At 48.9% G+C, this 16,640-nt stretch overlaps 1 protein-coding gene across 2 annotated transcripts in view; it reads left to right on the forward strand.

Moving 5' to 3' along the window:
* The window catches only part of Adcy2 (adenylate cyclase 2), a 405,544-nt gene that overhangs the window by 370,306 nt on the left and 18,598 nt on the right, over positions 1-16,640 (forward strand). For both annotated transcript variants that reach the window (XM_004845165.4, XM_021258598.2), the window contains 3 exons: positions 3,334-3,492; positions 12,131-12,277; positions 14,140-14,247. In XM_004845165.4, coding sequence (XP_004845222.1) covers positions 3,334-3,492; positions 12,131-12,277; positions 14,140-14,247 — 414 coding nt within the window. The remainder of the gene's footprint in view (positions 1-3,333; positions 3,493-12,130; positions 12,278-14,139; positions 14,248-16,640) is intronic.

Consider the following 16,640-nt stretch of genomic DNA (forward strand, 5'->3'; position numbering starts at 1 on the left):
GCCTTCCCTAATCACACGAATCTTACAAATGCCTGCCCTCATTTGAAATAAGGCTTTCTAGCACCATAGCACTAGTGACCTCCTGGTTAGTGTATTCTGTTTCCTGACTGGTTTATTAAATGGTGGAACTTATGTCCATTGTCTTTGTCCTAGAGGCCCCCTGTACCCCATAACCATTTTTTGAAATGGAAGAAATGTGTTTACTTTCTGAGCAAATTAGTGCACTAAATGTCACTCTAGGTAGCTAAGTAACCTTGAGGGAAATATCACACATCTCTTGTGCAAAGCCTGCAGCCCTGCTGCGACACTGAAGTCAGGTCTGTGGTTGAAATGCAGCCAAGCAGGCCTCCTCTGAGAAAGGAAGAAGCCTGGGTTCCACCAGTTTGAGGACAGCCTGCCCCGTGGGGGGCCTGGGGTGCAGGGAGGGGCATTGACCGTGGAAAGCAGGGGATGTCTTCACAACCTGAGAGGAGGAGTTCGGAATCCAAGGAGAAGCAGAACCCGTCCTGCAGCCCAGCCCGGGGCCCTTCTGTCGGGCTGCATAGGGGTGTAAAGCCTTCCCACCCCAGGGTTTCAGAATGAGGTGAGGGGTGGTGCTGAGGGTTCTCCCAGGTCGGCCTGCTCCCTCCCCGTGCCCAGAGCCAGAGGCAGAGCAGACTGTGTCTGTGCCTCTGCATGGGGCCTGGGCCACGGAAACCATGCAGAGTGGCCTGGGACTGAAGCTGAGAGGTGGGTGGCAGCCATGGAGGGAGCTCACAGGGTGAGGCTGCAGCTGCAGCTGCAGCTGGGGAGCCTGGACACTGCTGCAGCTCGTGCTGGGGCAGACACGGCCTCCTTCAGCTCCACTCTTCCCCACTTGTCACCGCCCCAGTCACCCAGCCACTGGCTTCCTCCTGACCCCTGCGGTGTCTGCACAGTCCACCCTGGGTCTCAGTGTCAAATCTGCCTCTTCTTCCTCCAATAAGGACGCCCGCCCATCATTAGAGTTAGGACCAACCCTAAATCCACAAGGAGGGCATCTCAAGAACCTTGGCCTTATCAAGTCCATGTAAACAGATATCGGGGGCTGGGGCTTGGGACTGTCTTTTGGGGGTACTATTTAACCCAGAACGACTGGTTTGGGATAGAAACTTTTCTTTTCCTGTTGGGGATTTCCAAGTGAGTTTCTGTTGTAATAGCTACTTCAACATAAAGAAGAAGATCCTAAAGCAGATTAGATGGCCTGGCAAGGTGATGGGTTGGATAGAGAGGGTAGCCTAGGGTAGGTAGGGTAGGTGGGAGGGGGTGGGATAGACAGGTAAGGAACAGATAGAAATATGTGGATGGATGACTGAAAGATAAACAATTGATAATAGGTGGTAGAATTGATAGGTACGTAAACATAGACGGTACACAAAGAAGACAGGTGATGTTTTAGTTAATTCCCATTACTGTAGCAGAATACAGACCAGATAATTTTATAAGGAAAAGAGGTCTCTTTATCTCACAGTTTGACAGGTTCAAGGGCCGAAGAACCTCCCACAGGTCCCTTCCACCTCACAGCATCTGTGCCCCCCGAGACCGAGCATCCGACACGGGGACCTCTCAGGGGCCACATTCAAACCTACCTGGGCCATAGCGGATGGGAGTGATCAGTGGATAGTACACAGATAGACCAGTGAGCAGAAAGCCTGCTCCAGGCCATGCGGCTGGGTCCCAGGGCCAGGCTGCTTTCTAGTGGGAGTCTTCCAAGGTGCAAGGTGCCGGGGCAGCTGCTGGGAGAACGGGAAGCTCCTGCATATGGTTGACAGGAAGCCCTCAGACTCCCACGGGTGGGCTTGCTGCTGGCTGCCTCTTAGGAGGCTCGCAGTGCACCTCTTCCTCCTCTGGCAGCTGAGGCTGACGCTGGGGGTGAGCCTATGCCTTCGTAGTCCCCGTCGCTGATCAGTGCTGTCATTTAGTTTAAAGCCAGCCACACCACTGCTCTATCCCCCAGTTCCAGGTAGACAGTCTGTCCTGCAGGTGCGAGCACTTTCCTGGGAAGTGCATAGCAGGATCTCCGTTAGGACAGAGGCATCATGCCGAGACAGGCAACATAAGTGAACATTCAGAGTATCTTTTTTGCAGTCTTTTGGAAATGTTTCTCTGCATGAGGTAAAAAGTAAATGCCACACCAGAGGAGGAGGAATGTTTTTGAGTATTCATACATAGTTTGAATAAACATAATTGATGAATGATCGCTGTTCCTTTATGTTTCAAAAGGTGGATTTGTTTAAATTTCCATTTGTGCATGAGAGGCCATTCTTGCATTTGGGTCACTGTATTCTATCTCGGTGTTGTTGTATCTTATACTGTCATATAATTACTCAAGTCCGCCAAACCACACCCTGCATGTAGCTCTTCTTTACATTTATTTGGCAATAAGTTATTCTCTGTGCTGAAATACACCCTCTCGTTTAAGCCCTTCGGTGACAGAAGGGTTCAGTCAAATTATATTCAATTATTTATATTGTGAGAAGTACAAAATAATTTCCAAGCCTGAAAAGACCCTTGGCCAAGAAATAAGCTTCTCCATTTCTACAATATTAGTGATAATTGGCTTTGAAAAAATACTATATTTTACTACATGACAAAGCATAAACACATGTTCTCACTAGCAGGCAGTGTGTTTTTTTGTAGTGTTCGTGATTGAACCCAAGACCTTCACTCTGAGCTACATCTCCAGCCCTTTTATTACTTTTCGTTTTGAGATAGGGTCCTGCTAAGTTGCCCGGGCTAGGCTCAAACTTTCCACCATCCTCCTGACTCAGCCTCCTGGAGTGCAAGGATTATGTGTTCCCAACTGTGTGCAGTTATCAGGCACTGTCTGACATTGTGTCAGCATGTACTTTTGTCTATCCATAATGACATCATCTGTGTACAGTGAACTCCCACCAAACAACACTTATCTTTCTAATATGAATCAACAAACAGTGCACTATATTATATACCTCTCATTTTCCATGTCTTCATCATTTATATTCTGTCGTGCCTCTCAAAGAAATACTTAAACCATGCTTTAGTAACGCGGCCTCTTCAGAAGCTTTGCCCTCCCGTGGCCGTGGGAGGCTACAGGCAGCCACTTACCCTTCTCTGGGGGCCAGTGCATTCCTCAGCCTGTTTTTTTTTAATCCATGTTAGAAATTGATTGATAGACATTTTAAGGGAACAGGGGCCTTTGTAGGGAGGGCGACAATTCCATTTGGGGTTCTTTGTACAGTTTGGTTTTGCTCTTTTTATTTTCTCTTTGAAACCTCCACTCTCTGGCAGGACACGATGCCTATTGTCTCTCCCCTCTGTGTCCTCCTGTAACAGAATGAATATTACTGTAGGTTAGACTTCTTGTGGAAGAACAAGTTCAAAAAAGAGCGGGAGGAGATAGAAACCATGGAGAACCTGAACCGTGTGCTGCTGGAGAACGTGCTTCCGGCGCACGTGGCCGAGCACTTCCTGGCCAGGAGCCTGAAGAATGAGGTCAGCTGGGGCTGGGGCTGGGCTGGGGCGGAGTGGGCTGGGGAGGCTGAAGTCCTGCAGGTGGCTGGGATTTTCCCATTTCAAGAGCACAGTGATTGGTCCTAGAGACAGTACTTGGGAGTTCCAGTCACCTTCTAAATCTGAGCGTGGAGTTGATTCATTATTAGGAAGATTTCTTCCCCGATCACAGAAAGTTTTAGTTGTGTACTATGAGGGACCACAGCCCCAAATGCACCCGCGGAGTGGTCACTTCCCTCTTGTCACTTCCCAGCATGCACTGGAGCCTGAGGCCAGAGCCCACGGAAAGCCAACAGCTCTGGTTTCATTGCCCTCAGCTTCCTGGGTGACCGTTAAGGGTCTTAGAATTTTGAGGATGAGAAAATTTGTGAATTGGGCAGAACTGAGGAATTACCTGCATCAAAGAGGACAGAGATTTGAGTGTGTCTCTTGGAATGAATGGAAATGTGTAGTGAAAAATGTAGTGAAACATTTGTGGGAATGGCTATTTAACTAGCATTGAAAAGAACAGGTGTTACTGAAATGCTAAATGGCTTATGAAATGAAACGTCATGGATTTCTTTCAGATTGCTGAATCACAAGGAAAAGCAGACAGGTGTCCAGTTGGACTTAACTTAGAAACATATGTGACTGCCGCTGTGCTCAGAGCCCTGCATTCAGGGCTCCAGAGTCTCGGGGTCTGAGGAGCAGTCTCATGCCTGGAACATCTTCTCTGCAGTTTGGGAGTAGCTGGGAAGGCAGCAGAGGGAACTTGTTATCAGATGAGCCCAGCCCAGGTGCTGCTAGAGTGAAACCCACCTCGCATGAGGAGGCTCGGAACAGCATTCCTCAGCAGCGTGTGTAAGGTTGATGTTAAGCAAGAAGTGCAGGTGGCCAGTGAGGTCCAAGACATTTTCCTGGAAGCATACAGGAGAGGCTTCCGGGGCCACTCAGTTTCTTGTTTCATCTCCTGATGTTTTCCACACGTAGCAGTTAACTCAGCAACCTACTTACCTGATGCTCACAGGTAATGAAATCATTATGTCTTTTAAGGAACCATCTGTGTTCATTTGCAATACAGGAGCTTCCGTGTCTGTGTACCTAGCTGCCTGCCAGCTCAGTTTGGGAGTTTGTATGCTCCTACTGTTGCCCCAGCCCTGCAGCCAAGCTGACCCCATCCTGGATGCAGAAGTGACTGGCACAGAAGCGGCCACCTTCCTGGGCTCCTCCTGCAAACCAGGGTCCGTTCTCTCCAAGGACACTGGCAGTGTAAATGTTAGGGTCCATGATGCCACCAGGAGAAAGGGACTTCTGAATCTGAAAAAATGCTACAAACCAGCTAGGAGAAGGGGTACGGACGGAGAGGGATGGTGAGGAGATTCTAGGTTCCTGGGGCCTGTTGCCTACACCCCAGGCAGGTACCCAGTGAAAATCCAGGAGGAGGGCCAGGGATTTAGCTCAGTGGTCTCGCTGCCTGTTGTGCAAGCACAAGGACCCAAGTTTGATCCCTGGTACAAAAAAAAAAAAAATCCAGGAGGAGGGGAGCCAGGGGCTCCCTGAAATCTCACTGGGCCTGACCAGCAAGAGCAACAGATGCTGCTATTCTTCCTGTCCATTTGGCCTCTGCTCAGCAAGCATCTGAAACCAGGTGCCTTTGGGAAATAATCAGGACAAGCAGAGTGGGAAGGAGAAGAAAACCTGGAGCTCGGTGCATGCGTTTCAGTCTCATTCCCAGCCCAGTCTGCTCCTGTGACCGTGAGCCATTACTTTCTGGATCTGGAACTCCACATTTGTGAAAGGAGAAGGAAGTGCCCTGCCTTGCAGTTGTGTAGGGAGAGCCCGGCAGGGCACGTGCGCACAGAGCTGTGTGCAGGGAGCAGGCATTTCAGCCAGCAGCCAGGGCCCTGGCCCGGACAGGTGAGACCCCCAGGATAGGAATGCGCCAAGCACTGGGCCGGGCAGCTCACACTGACGCCGGAGCTTGCTGAGGGCCCCGCTGTGTACCGGAGCAGGGGCCTTCCTGCCACTGATCTCAGGTGCTCCCTGGGGAGGGTGACAGTGCCCTCCAGGTCTCTTCATTAGCACTGCTATTTTGAATACGAAAAACACACACCGCATCTCCCACAGCCTTCACCACCCTCCGTGGGGGCTCTGTCCATGGCGACTTCACCCCTTTTACACTTTAAAAGAAATCCCCCCTGGGCAGTCAGTTCCTCTCACCAAGCTCGCTCTCAAACAAAGGCTGCTGCGTATGCACCTGACCCAGGCCAGAGATGTGCAGAGCACATCTCCGGGGCTTCCAAAGCCAAGTGGTGCAAATGGCCCCATGTTCCATAAGAGCCATATTAAGGGTCATGGGTTTTCACTCAGAGTCCAGTGATTCCTGACATCCCTAAATTGCCATCTCTAGCTGCTGCTCTGAGAGCTCGGGAGGGTAGATCGATAGACCCTGGCCCCTGAAGCAAGGCCATAGCACCAGGGTGACACTCGGAAGTGATCACCTCACTCTACACAGCTCGCAGGCTGTGAGGCTCTCTGTACTTGACACAGAACTCAGAGTTCCCACTGGCTGCAACCTTCTGTGTTTTCCTGCCAACTTCTGTTGGTCAGGGTAAACACTTGGGGAGGCAGCTGCTCAAGCAGCCACAGTTAGAGTCGAGGACAAAACCCTTAAAGGAGCTGCCCTGGACACACCAGGGAGGGAGCAGCAGCCCACCCTGCGCTGCCACTCGGAGGCTTCGAGCTGCAATTCCCAGACAGGTTTCTCCCTGCAGACTGTGTGAGCCACAGCCCTGGGGGATGCACTGCCCACAGAGCAGACCAGCACCAGTGCTCCTTCTGAGAATCCCACCTGGGCCTCAGCATGAGGAGGGGCGTTTTGCTTTCTTTTGCAAATGCACAGGGTTTGTAGAGACTCACTCTTCTGAGCCCATAGACCAGAGCACACTCCAGCTCCTGCCTGCAGTGGACGGTCCCCTTCAGCCACCAGACTTCCTGCCCCAGGAGAGGGCAGAGGCTCAGAGTTCTCACCCTGAGGCCTGGGCTGGGGTCACTTCCAAAGGGCTCAGGGGACATGCAGAGTGTGGCCAGCCCCGAGGCAAGTGCAGTGCTTCTCCAAGCACAGGGACACCCTGCAGCGCTGTGAAGGGCATCATTCCTTGCCCCTGGGAGCCTCGAGTCACCTTCCAGGTCCTGCCTGGTAGCTGAGAGCAGAGCTTCTGCTCGGGCTTCTCTTGGAGTCCTCTCAGAACCTAGACCACTAACTTCGGCAGCTGTATATCACATAGATGGTTTCAAACTGTACCGGCCTGCAGTAAACACTCAGCCCTAGCTCTCTTTTAAACAAACATTCCAATAAAGGAACATCACAGTAAGACTCACTGCCTCTAGCAGTTTATTAAAAGCTTTCAGGGAAAGCTTCCTCCTTCATCTGTTTAGGGCCTGAATAGAGTGGAAAAGAAAATCTCGTGTCCTGCTTCCGCTCCTGTCTGCCTTGGAGGTGCAGTTCCACAGGCAGCGCCCACCCAAGTCCCCAGCTCCCTCTGGGTAGGTGGGCTGCACATGGGGTGCTGAGCACTCACTGCGTCCGGGTGGGGTGCTGAGAGCATGCTGTGTGGGCGCCAGTCTTTCTGCTCCGTGGTGCCTGACACACTAGCCCACTTCTGGTGAACTCTGCTGTGAGTCTTTTGAAATAAGCAGGTGGAACAAGACTTTAGGGGGAAAAAAACCCAGAACTTGATGTCATGTTATTGTTCCCCTCCCTGAGATCCGCTTGCTTATGCAGCAGAAGTGGCTGAGGGGATGGAGCACTTCACTTTACACCCACACAAGACCAGCTGCTCCACCCTGGCCAGAACAGGGAAGTTGAGGCTGCAGGGGACCCGGGGCGGGAGCTTCCACTTCCTTCTCAGGCTGAGTTTGATGACTGACTTTGAGCCGAGCAAGTGTTTTGAACATCCTTCACTCCATGGTTTTCTGGAACAATCCTTGGCAAAATAGCATGACTTTATGACCTACATTAACAAAGAGCCTTCTTGAATGTCATTTTTATTCTCTTACCCAATGCATCGATGCACAAAAAAGAAATTCATTTCCCTTCAGAACTGGAGTCAAGAATGATTTAACCACTATAACAAACGATGCCGGGAAAGCTTTTGTTTCAACAAAATTCTGTTCAACACTGGTTTTGTTGGGCTGTGTGGGCATGGAGCTTGCTGCTGCTGTCGGAGCCCAGTTTGTCAGGCACCTCTTTCCTCCCCCGTGGCAGTTGTTTTACCTAAACCTTCCTGAGGCTTCTCCGTGGGCTGTGAACTCTTCTGGCTGTGTTCAGCCCACTCGCCCCTTAAATGCACATCAGAGCAAGATCTCATCACTTCCGGAGAAGACGGCAGGTTGTCACCAAGTCCCCAGGCAGTCGGGAGTGTGTGTGATTTTGAGCCAAGGCTTAGTCAAAAACAAGCCACAGCTGCCACCACGGACATGCCGGCAGGGCACACTGAACACAAATGCTCTCTGATAACCGTGAGGACCTCCAGAGGCCACGGCTGGCCTCTAGCAGCATCCCTCATCTGCGAGAGGGTAAAGCTGGTTCGCACTTTCAAGAGCTGCTTCTGTCTTTTCTCGTCATCTGACTGCCAGGAAGCAAGTGGACATTTAGTGACACCTGGGACACAAAGTGCCAAGCAGTTCACACATAGCTTAGCCAAGAAAGGGCAGGCCAGTCTCCAGGCCCTTGTCACACAGCCTGACTCAGTAAGAGAGAGCCCTGCATCAGCGAGAAGTCCGCAGACCCCAGATTGAGTGCAGGCCTGAGCATTTTCTACAACACACCCAGCCCTCTCCAGCCTAGTGAGGGACCCATGCACCTCCACGCCTGGCAGAAGCAGCGCTTGTGCTGTTCACTGCTAGGTTCTGTTCCCATCTCACCATCAAGGCACTTGGAGCAGGGCTGGTGTCATTCACCTTTGTAGCCCTGATTCCTGGCATCGTGACACCTGGTGTGGGGGTTCCTCATGTGTGTGTGTGCGTGTGCACGCAAGCACCTTCAAGAACTAGGTTGGAGTACATGTATTGGCCAGAAGAGTAGGACTTGGAAAGAGCTTGTGGACAGAGTGTAACTGGTACATGCAGATGACAGGCTGATTGTGACACTTGGAAATGCCAAGGGTGCAGGCTGAGTGAATATCTGGGCCCACAGAGTTGGGGACTGTAGTTAGGGCTGTAACTGGACTAACAGGATCTTACAAGGGTGAGGGTGCTGAGTGTTTCTCAGAGAGAAAGCAAGGGAATTGGCGTGGAGTTTTTAGATGCTGGCTTACAAAGCCACCTGGAGGGACAGCCGCACTGCAGCAGAGGAGGAGCAGAAAGAACAGCCCTGAGCTTGGGGCAGAGGGAGTGGTGACAAGCAGAGGGGATGTGCACAGACCTTGTCACAGGACGCCTAGGTGGGAGAGCAGCAGGCAGGCATCACACACTCAGGAAAATGTCCGCTGGTGAAAAACCCGGCATTCCTGCCCAGGAAGATGGTGCAGTCAGTGGAAAACTGTCTCGTCTCATCAGCCACTTCTTCCTCCTCTGCTGTCCACACCGAATGGTTTGGAGAACCTGGCTGCAAGCTAGGGAGGTCACAGAACCAGCATGGGATAGAGAGGAGGCTCTGGCACCCCTTCCCCACACGGTCCTCGGCCCAGCTCAGGGAAGGGCAAAGGCCATCCACTCCCCAGATCCAGAGCTCTGAATGATGAGTGGATTGGGTGCTATCATTAGTTTCCAGGAACTCGTGTTACCTAGGTTGACAGGAAGAGCCGCAGAGCTATGTAAGGTTTTCATCCATGAGCCACATACAAACCGGAAGGAACAGTGAACACAGTAGTGCCTGCTTTGTGATGATCCTGCCATTCCTTGGGTTCATTCAGCAGAATCCCTGCGTGTGAATGGACCTTGCAGTGGCATCTAAGCTCACAACCAGTTCCCAAGCTCAGTGATGTTTTATGGCAGCTCTGTGCTGGGTAAGAGTCACCACTCCAGATTCCAAATTCCCACATCTCCCAAGTGCTTTCCACCAGTCCCAACACAACCCCCAGTTCACTGGATGCATGGCAAACTGGAGTCACCCTTCAGGCAGCATGTGGTCTTCTCTGGCCCCATGCCCAGTCCAGACACCCGAGGAGCCCCTCAGGAGTTGAGTATGGGTCCAAGCCCTACAGGTTTTGCTGGCTCCACAGAATGTGGAAAGCTTAAGGTGCCCCTGGTTTCTGAGTAGTTGTAGACCCATGGAAGCCCTGAATCCCAACACCAGGGGGCCAGTGATGTAAACTCACCCTGAGTGTCTCCCTGAAGGATCCAGGTGCCCACTCTGCCAGAGAGGGAGAGCAAGCATTTACAGCTCACGACCCCATAGCTGTCATGGTTCTTAGCTTGTGCAAAGACTGGTCCTGGCCCTTCCTCAACCCAGCCGAGAACCTTGTTGGCTCACTGTGCTATACTGAGCTCCATCTCCTCATTCTGTCTGTGGTTCTTCATTACAGCCACACAGCGGAGTTATGTACTGAGCTTCTCAAAGGGACCTGATGGAGCCCATTCTAGGAAATGGAGTTCCAGCCAGTCAGTGGGGGAAGGCAGACATCTGCTTTATCGGAAATCTCATAGTGACTGTTCCACACATTCCTACTTGAGTCCTATGAAATGAGGTGATATGTCAGATCCAAATGCCGGTCAGTTCAGTCCTGCACTTCAGACACATTTAAAGACTTCAAGAAAAAAAAGAAAGGTAAAGTCACAGGATCTGCTAGTGATGTGAGCTCCAGGCTATTCCTGCATCCAGGTAGCAGCGACCATGGTCACCTGAGAGACACAGGACAAAGCATAAGTGTGGCCTTCGAAAAGGTGAGCTCCACAGCAAGCCTTGACAACTGCAGCCTTGGGCAGGTGACGTGGCTGTTGCGAGCCTCAGTTTCCTTATCCATAGGTGGGAATGACAGGCTGAGCCTCATACGGATGAAAACAAGTGCCAGATAATGCATGTCAAGAGTGCAGAGATGCGCGCACCCTGACAGGTGGTGGGCACCTGGGAAGAGCCAGCTATTCTCCAGCGTGTTCTTGTCCTCATCTTCCCCTCTTCCCCAGGATCACTCTGGCCCCTGTTAGTAGTCAGCAGGGGAAATACGGGGTACAGAAGGTGTGCGCTACCCTTGCTATATGTATCCCTTTTCCGTAAGACCAGAAGAGCCCATAGAGTTTATGCTACTCTTCTAAAACTGACCTTTGTAACTGAAACAGGATGCACGGTTACCTCTGCCCCGTTAGCCCACCTCCCTGGTGGTGGTCAGCGTAGCTGAAGCCGAGCCTTGGCAGTCCTGCGTGTCACAGGCTGTCTCCCAAGGGTTGGAATGTTCACAAAGCAGCTTGGCAGAGAGAGAGAGAGTACAGCTTCCCCAGAGACAGCGGCCACACTGAGCACAGGAGACAAAGGGAACCCTGACTCCGTTGTTCATTTCACGTGTGCAGATTTTGAGGCAGTAGCGGAAGATATTACAGATTGGTCAGCCCTGAAAACAGAATGAGTCTGGCTTTTCTTTGAAGCTGTTACGATCTTTAGCTGGGCTGCCATGGCCCTGATGTGTATTACAAGACCTCACTGGGGGAAGAATAGTCCCCAAGAGAGCCCAGAAGACCTTAGTGATGTCCATGTTTAAGTGCTCTGCCAGGTGCCCAGAGAACAGAGGCCCCTCTCTGTTAGTGTTTGCGGAGAATGAGATCCCTCACTGTGCAAGGAACACAGGAAATGCCAGCCACTCATGTTTCCTTCCACTCTGGAGTCAGCCACTTGCTTAGGGACTTTTCTTCATGTTTCCTGGTGGAGAAGCATTTCCTAAGATGCACTATGTCCACAATGGCACCTGGCTTTCTGTTTCTCCCAGTGGACGAAGTGGGTTGTCCACATCTAGAATCAGCACCTGTGGCCACCCAACAACCCTTCCTTTCTGAAACCTTCACTGAATTTGAAATTGTCACTATGTGTTGGGAAAATTATGGAAACATCTTGAAATTGTGTTTACAAGACATTGCAATTTTACTCTTGTCTATGGTTGAAGAAATATGAGCCTCTTTCTATTTAGAAATCTAAAGAAAAACCTGAATAAATATTGTTGGTGTTTCATACGTGTGAATAAGTGGCCTGAGGAGTCCATTGGTTCTTTCTGGTGTGGTAAGAAACCACTTGCTGAGCTTTATCTGCACCTTTCAGGAGACCACAAAGTGGAAAATTTGTGGACTCTCATCCAAAGAATGTAGCAATATCAAGTTATTTTAGGATAATGCAGTCACTTAGGAAATGACTTTGTTTCCCTTCAGTTGTTTGAAGGACACTTTCTCCTAAGCCAGGTGTGATTGCTTGTTATTACCTAGGATACAGGTAACAGAGGTTTAGTACAAGGGGACCGCCTGTTAACAGGGGGGGCATCTTCTTAGTAGAAGCATCTCCTGACATGGGTGGTGTGGGCATGAAGCAGCGGCTAGACAGGGTGGAGGAACAAGGCACTCGAGTGATTTCCTTATAAATCTAAGCATAAACAAGCACTCGCATTTGGAGTCTTATTTGCAAGGCTTCCCGGTGTTCAGCGAATCCTTCTCTCCTTGATAGGATTTATACCACCAGTCTTATGACTGCGTCTGTGTCATGTTTGCCTCCATTCCGGATTTCAAAGAATTCTACACAGAATCAGACGTGAACAAGGAGGGCTTGGAATGCCTCCGGCTCCTCAATGAGATCATCGCTGACTTTGATGATGTAAGTACTGAGAGTTACCTCGAGAGTAGAGGAAGGCCCACTCCTTCTGCATTTGAAATTAGTCCTGTAGAGTGATATATCTTAAGAGTTGTCTTTTGACTTAGCGTCTGGTGGTTTGAGTTAAAGCCGTGTGCTGTATTTGGGTCTCAGGGTGATTTGGGGGAGACAACATTGTTACTAAGCACAGCTACCAAAATCTGTATTCCAATTTCTAGAAAGGCTTGTCCTCCATGGAAAATATGTCGCCATCCCTTTTGCTTATTAAAATATAATGAAGCTCTCTGTTAGTAGATTGCTGGCAATGCCTGTGCATACTTCAATGTCTTTATCAGACATCACCTTAAGCGCTACATAAATGACACACTTTATTACTGACAAAGCAGTATGTGTGGGGAATCATACATCATCTTTTAGAAGAGACAAAGTATATATTTTAGAATTGGAAATAGGTGTCATATTTCAATGTTCCATATTCTGTCTACATATTATTTATGTGTTCTGTTTTTTGGTGAGAACAAACCCTCCTCTGGTTGTACAGATATTGCAACTACACAATTGATATCACTGCCAAAATAGAGGAAAGTTGATCTCCACAAAATTATGTTCATCAGGGCTCATGAAATTTTGAAATACAGTGATGAGATTTTGTAACATGATGGTTTTAGACCTAGCTGGTTCTAAATGTCATGTGAGTCCGGTGGGTTTTCTTCTGCCCTATCCTCAGTATGAGGTTGACCCTGGATATTCATGAGGACATCATGAAAACCTGAGATTTCCACTCTTCTATCAGGTTGGTAGTGAAAAACACTGGTATGTCAGCTTCAGCTGTCCCTTAGTAAAATAAGTTTCCTAGTACCCCGTGGATGAGTGACAGTGGACATGTGGACATGTGACACATCCAGCTTCAGTTCTTTGACACATTATCCTGGAGGAATCTTGTCTGAAAACAACAGCTCTAAGGAAGAGGCAAGGACATGCTTCTGGTCTTCGGCTGGTCCTATCAATTTGAGCCTTGCCTTTCTGAGAAGATATAGAACTGTCCAGATCTTCCACCCATCCATCTTCTTCCCGAAAGTTTCTGTTCTATATTGTCCATTCTGCCTCCCACCCCAAGGCCTAAAGTAGTGGACCAAGGAGGAGTCAAATGGGAAGCTGGTAACTGCTGCCTGAGCCAAAAGTATTAGCATTAGGGGCGATGGGAGGAGGGATTTTTGTGTGTGTGTCTGGTGCTGGTTATTGAACCCAGGGGCTCCACCTTGAGCTACATCCCCACCTCTTTTTATTTTTTATTTTGAGATATCGTCTTGCTAAGTTGCCCAGGCTGGACTCAAACTTGAGATCCGCCTGCCTCAGTCTCCCAGATGCTGGGATTACAGGCGTGCAACACCACACCTGGCTGGGAGACTCTTTCTTCTAAATCTTTATTTTTTCATCTCAGGTACTTAGAGGCAAAGCCAGTAGTCCTCAGCATTGATACTTGGCCATAAACCACTGCACCTCGGCAGGGAAGACCTCACTCAGCAAATCAATGCCTTGTATCAGTGCCTTTCAAACACAGTCAGGAAATTTATTTGAGGCCAATATCTGCATGGTAATTTACCTTGGTTCCTTCACTCACAGTTTGGAAGGTAATTCATGTTCTGTGGAAGTAAGTCACTGTACTCTCTTTCCTTTCAAGACATACTCTTTACGAAACTCATAAAGTCTTCTCTCCCATCAAACCCGAGGTCAGGGAGTGATAACAGTGGTGGAGACAAGTCACGGCTACTTTCTGTGCCCTTGAACTTGAGAATGACTCTGTGGAGTGTTCAGCTTCCGGTAGTACCCAGCTAAGTTACTGAAGGATTGTCATTGCCTTGCAGCTGCTGTCCAAACCAAAATTCAGTGGCGTTGAAAAGATCAAGACCATCGGCAGCACATACATGGCAGCGACGGGTCTGAGTGCTGTGCCCAGCCAAGAACACGCCCAGGTACACGTGTGTCACCGACGTGCATGTGGGCCTCCGCTCCACCCACCCTCAGGTCACCCCAAGCCCAAGTAGCCCTGCAAGAGCCCTGCAGCTCCTAGGTACAAGCCAGAGCTCAGTGTCCAAGGTTCTGCAAGGGAAAATGAGAATCCTAGTGTCTTTTTAGGGCCTGCGAGTCTGTTCTCAGAACATCTGCTCATGAACAGGGAAGCCACAACATGATGTCAGTAGCTGTAGTAAACAGGTAATAAGGTAGAAGGTGAAAGTTATTTATTAAAGGAGACGCATTAAGGATGGATCCTAGTCTTTTGATTTAAAATAATGTAGCAAAAAATGAAGTCAGCCACATAGGAATTTGGTTGAAAAGATGATTTGGGCAAAATCAGGCACTGCAATCAACTAGGGAATTTGAGATCTTCTGTCATATTTTTTGCCTGTGTGTGGCATGTTTGTGCAGACAGACTGGTGTGACTCGCATTCCCAACAGGGCTCAGTAAGAAAGATCCCCTTTCCTTGGGGACAGCACGCTTCCTGCCTGGCCCCAGCACAGGTCGGCTGTACAGTTGCCCTCTGCTGGGTACAGAAAGGAGCAGAACTCACAGGACACAGCTTCCTGAGGGTGGAGGGTTCCAAAGAGAGATGGCCTGAGCCCCACTTTCTCAGCTTCCCTCCCATGGCGGGAAACAGCAGGTGTCACCCTGAGGAGGGGCTGGTGTCCCCCCTGCTGCTCGTGCGAAGAGACAGGAGGTGGCCTCTGACTCACTGTTGCCCTCCCATTTTCCCGAGGAAAGGGGCAATGGATATTCCATTTGCTCTCCTTTTCAGTTCGTGGCTTGCAGTGTTACTTTATTGTTTTAATGTATAACTGTATTATCATTCACTAAACACACACATATACAAAAATTAAAATTATTCAAATTATTCAAAGAAAAGCAATGCAAGGGAAAAAAACTGTAATAATATTCAAATATAATAGAACTCAACCAAGGCGAAACTGAAAAGTACTTAAACATTTTTCCATATAATTTTAAAGAACATCTCAAGCATTAACAAGACATAAAATGATGTGATTTGTTTTAGAAAGATTTTCAAAACTAGACTCCACATAGGTCAAATTTTTTTAAATTTAAATTTCAATACAGTCATGTGACACGTGATGGAAATATAATCGGAGAAATATGTTATTAGACAGTTTCATCCGTGTGTATCGCAAAGAACCACACAGAGTGCCAACTCCTAAGTGCAAACTGAGAAGGTACACGTCAGTCATCTTTGATGGCCCCTTGGCATTATCCACATACGCAGTTAAACATGAGATACAGGAGGCTACCACTGGCATAGCAGCGCACTGTTTTACAGCAAACTCTTTTAAAAAAGGAGAATTATGCTCTAAAGGATGAAAAGCACAGTGCAGTGTTACTTTTACTGGATATGCACTACTTTAGCAATAAGGGGAAAAAAGCAAAATAGACGAGCAATAAAAGAAATTTTTAAAACACACCTTTACTCTTGGATTCTGAGCAGCAAGCTTCCAAGCCAGTTTGGAGCCTGAGGCAAAAGAAAAAATGTTGTATCCATCTCTATGCATAGTGCTGTATACTTTTAATGATTAGCATTTAGTCTCAGAACATTAAAGTGCTAAAAAAATACTGAAAATATGTAAAATAGAGATATTAAAATGTTACACCTTTTCAATTTTAAATTTCTTATTTATATAAAAAAAGAACTATTTATAATTTGACTATCTTGACTTTCATAGAAGCAAACTTACACTTTTTGGTGCCTTTAATCTTCTGGAAAAACGTAACCATTTTTAAAAATAACTTGAAAACAAGAATGGAAGGACTGGTTTCTCTTGCACCTTGGGTGCCAAGATGCCAAGAGCAGCACTGTGGGAGTGGATCTCTCCCAGCCCAGGACGTGGCCTCCTGAGCATAAGATCAGGGACCAGGGTAGCTACGGTCCTCCCTCCTCTGCCGACCAGGGTACTGAGGGTTCTTTCTCTGGAGCACAGACAGGTTTTCTCACTGCGTCCTCACATGGCAGCGTGGGGTGGGAAAGAGATGAGAAAGCGGAAGAGACAGAGAAAGGCCAGGTCTCGTGCTCTTTCAGGACCCCATTCCCTCTGACCCGGGCCCACCCTTGGGTCCTCACTTAACATCACGGGCTTCACAGTTCTGCCTCTGACAGACCCGCGCCACAGGTTAGGGCTGCAAGGATGCAAGCACTGTCTCTTTTTTTGGGGTACTGGGGATCGAACTCAGGACCTTGCGCGTTCAAGGCAGGCAGCGGAACTACTGAGCTAAAACCCTGGGCCTAAATTACAATTTGATTTCAGTTCATCCTGGATTTTTCTGCATAGATTTTTATTTTTATCGGTGTATGTTTACAATACA

This window comes from Heterocephalus glaber, unplaced genomic scaffold (genome assembly GCF_053883595.1).
Source record: "Heterocephalus glaber isolate CG9 unplaced genomic scaffold, H.glaber_assembly_v1.0 deba00001537, whole genome shotgun sequence".
Lineage (NCBI taxonomy): Eukaryota > Metazoa > Chordata > Mammalia > Rodentia > Bathyergidae > Heterocephalus > Heterocephalus glaber.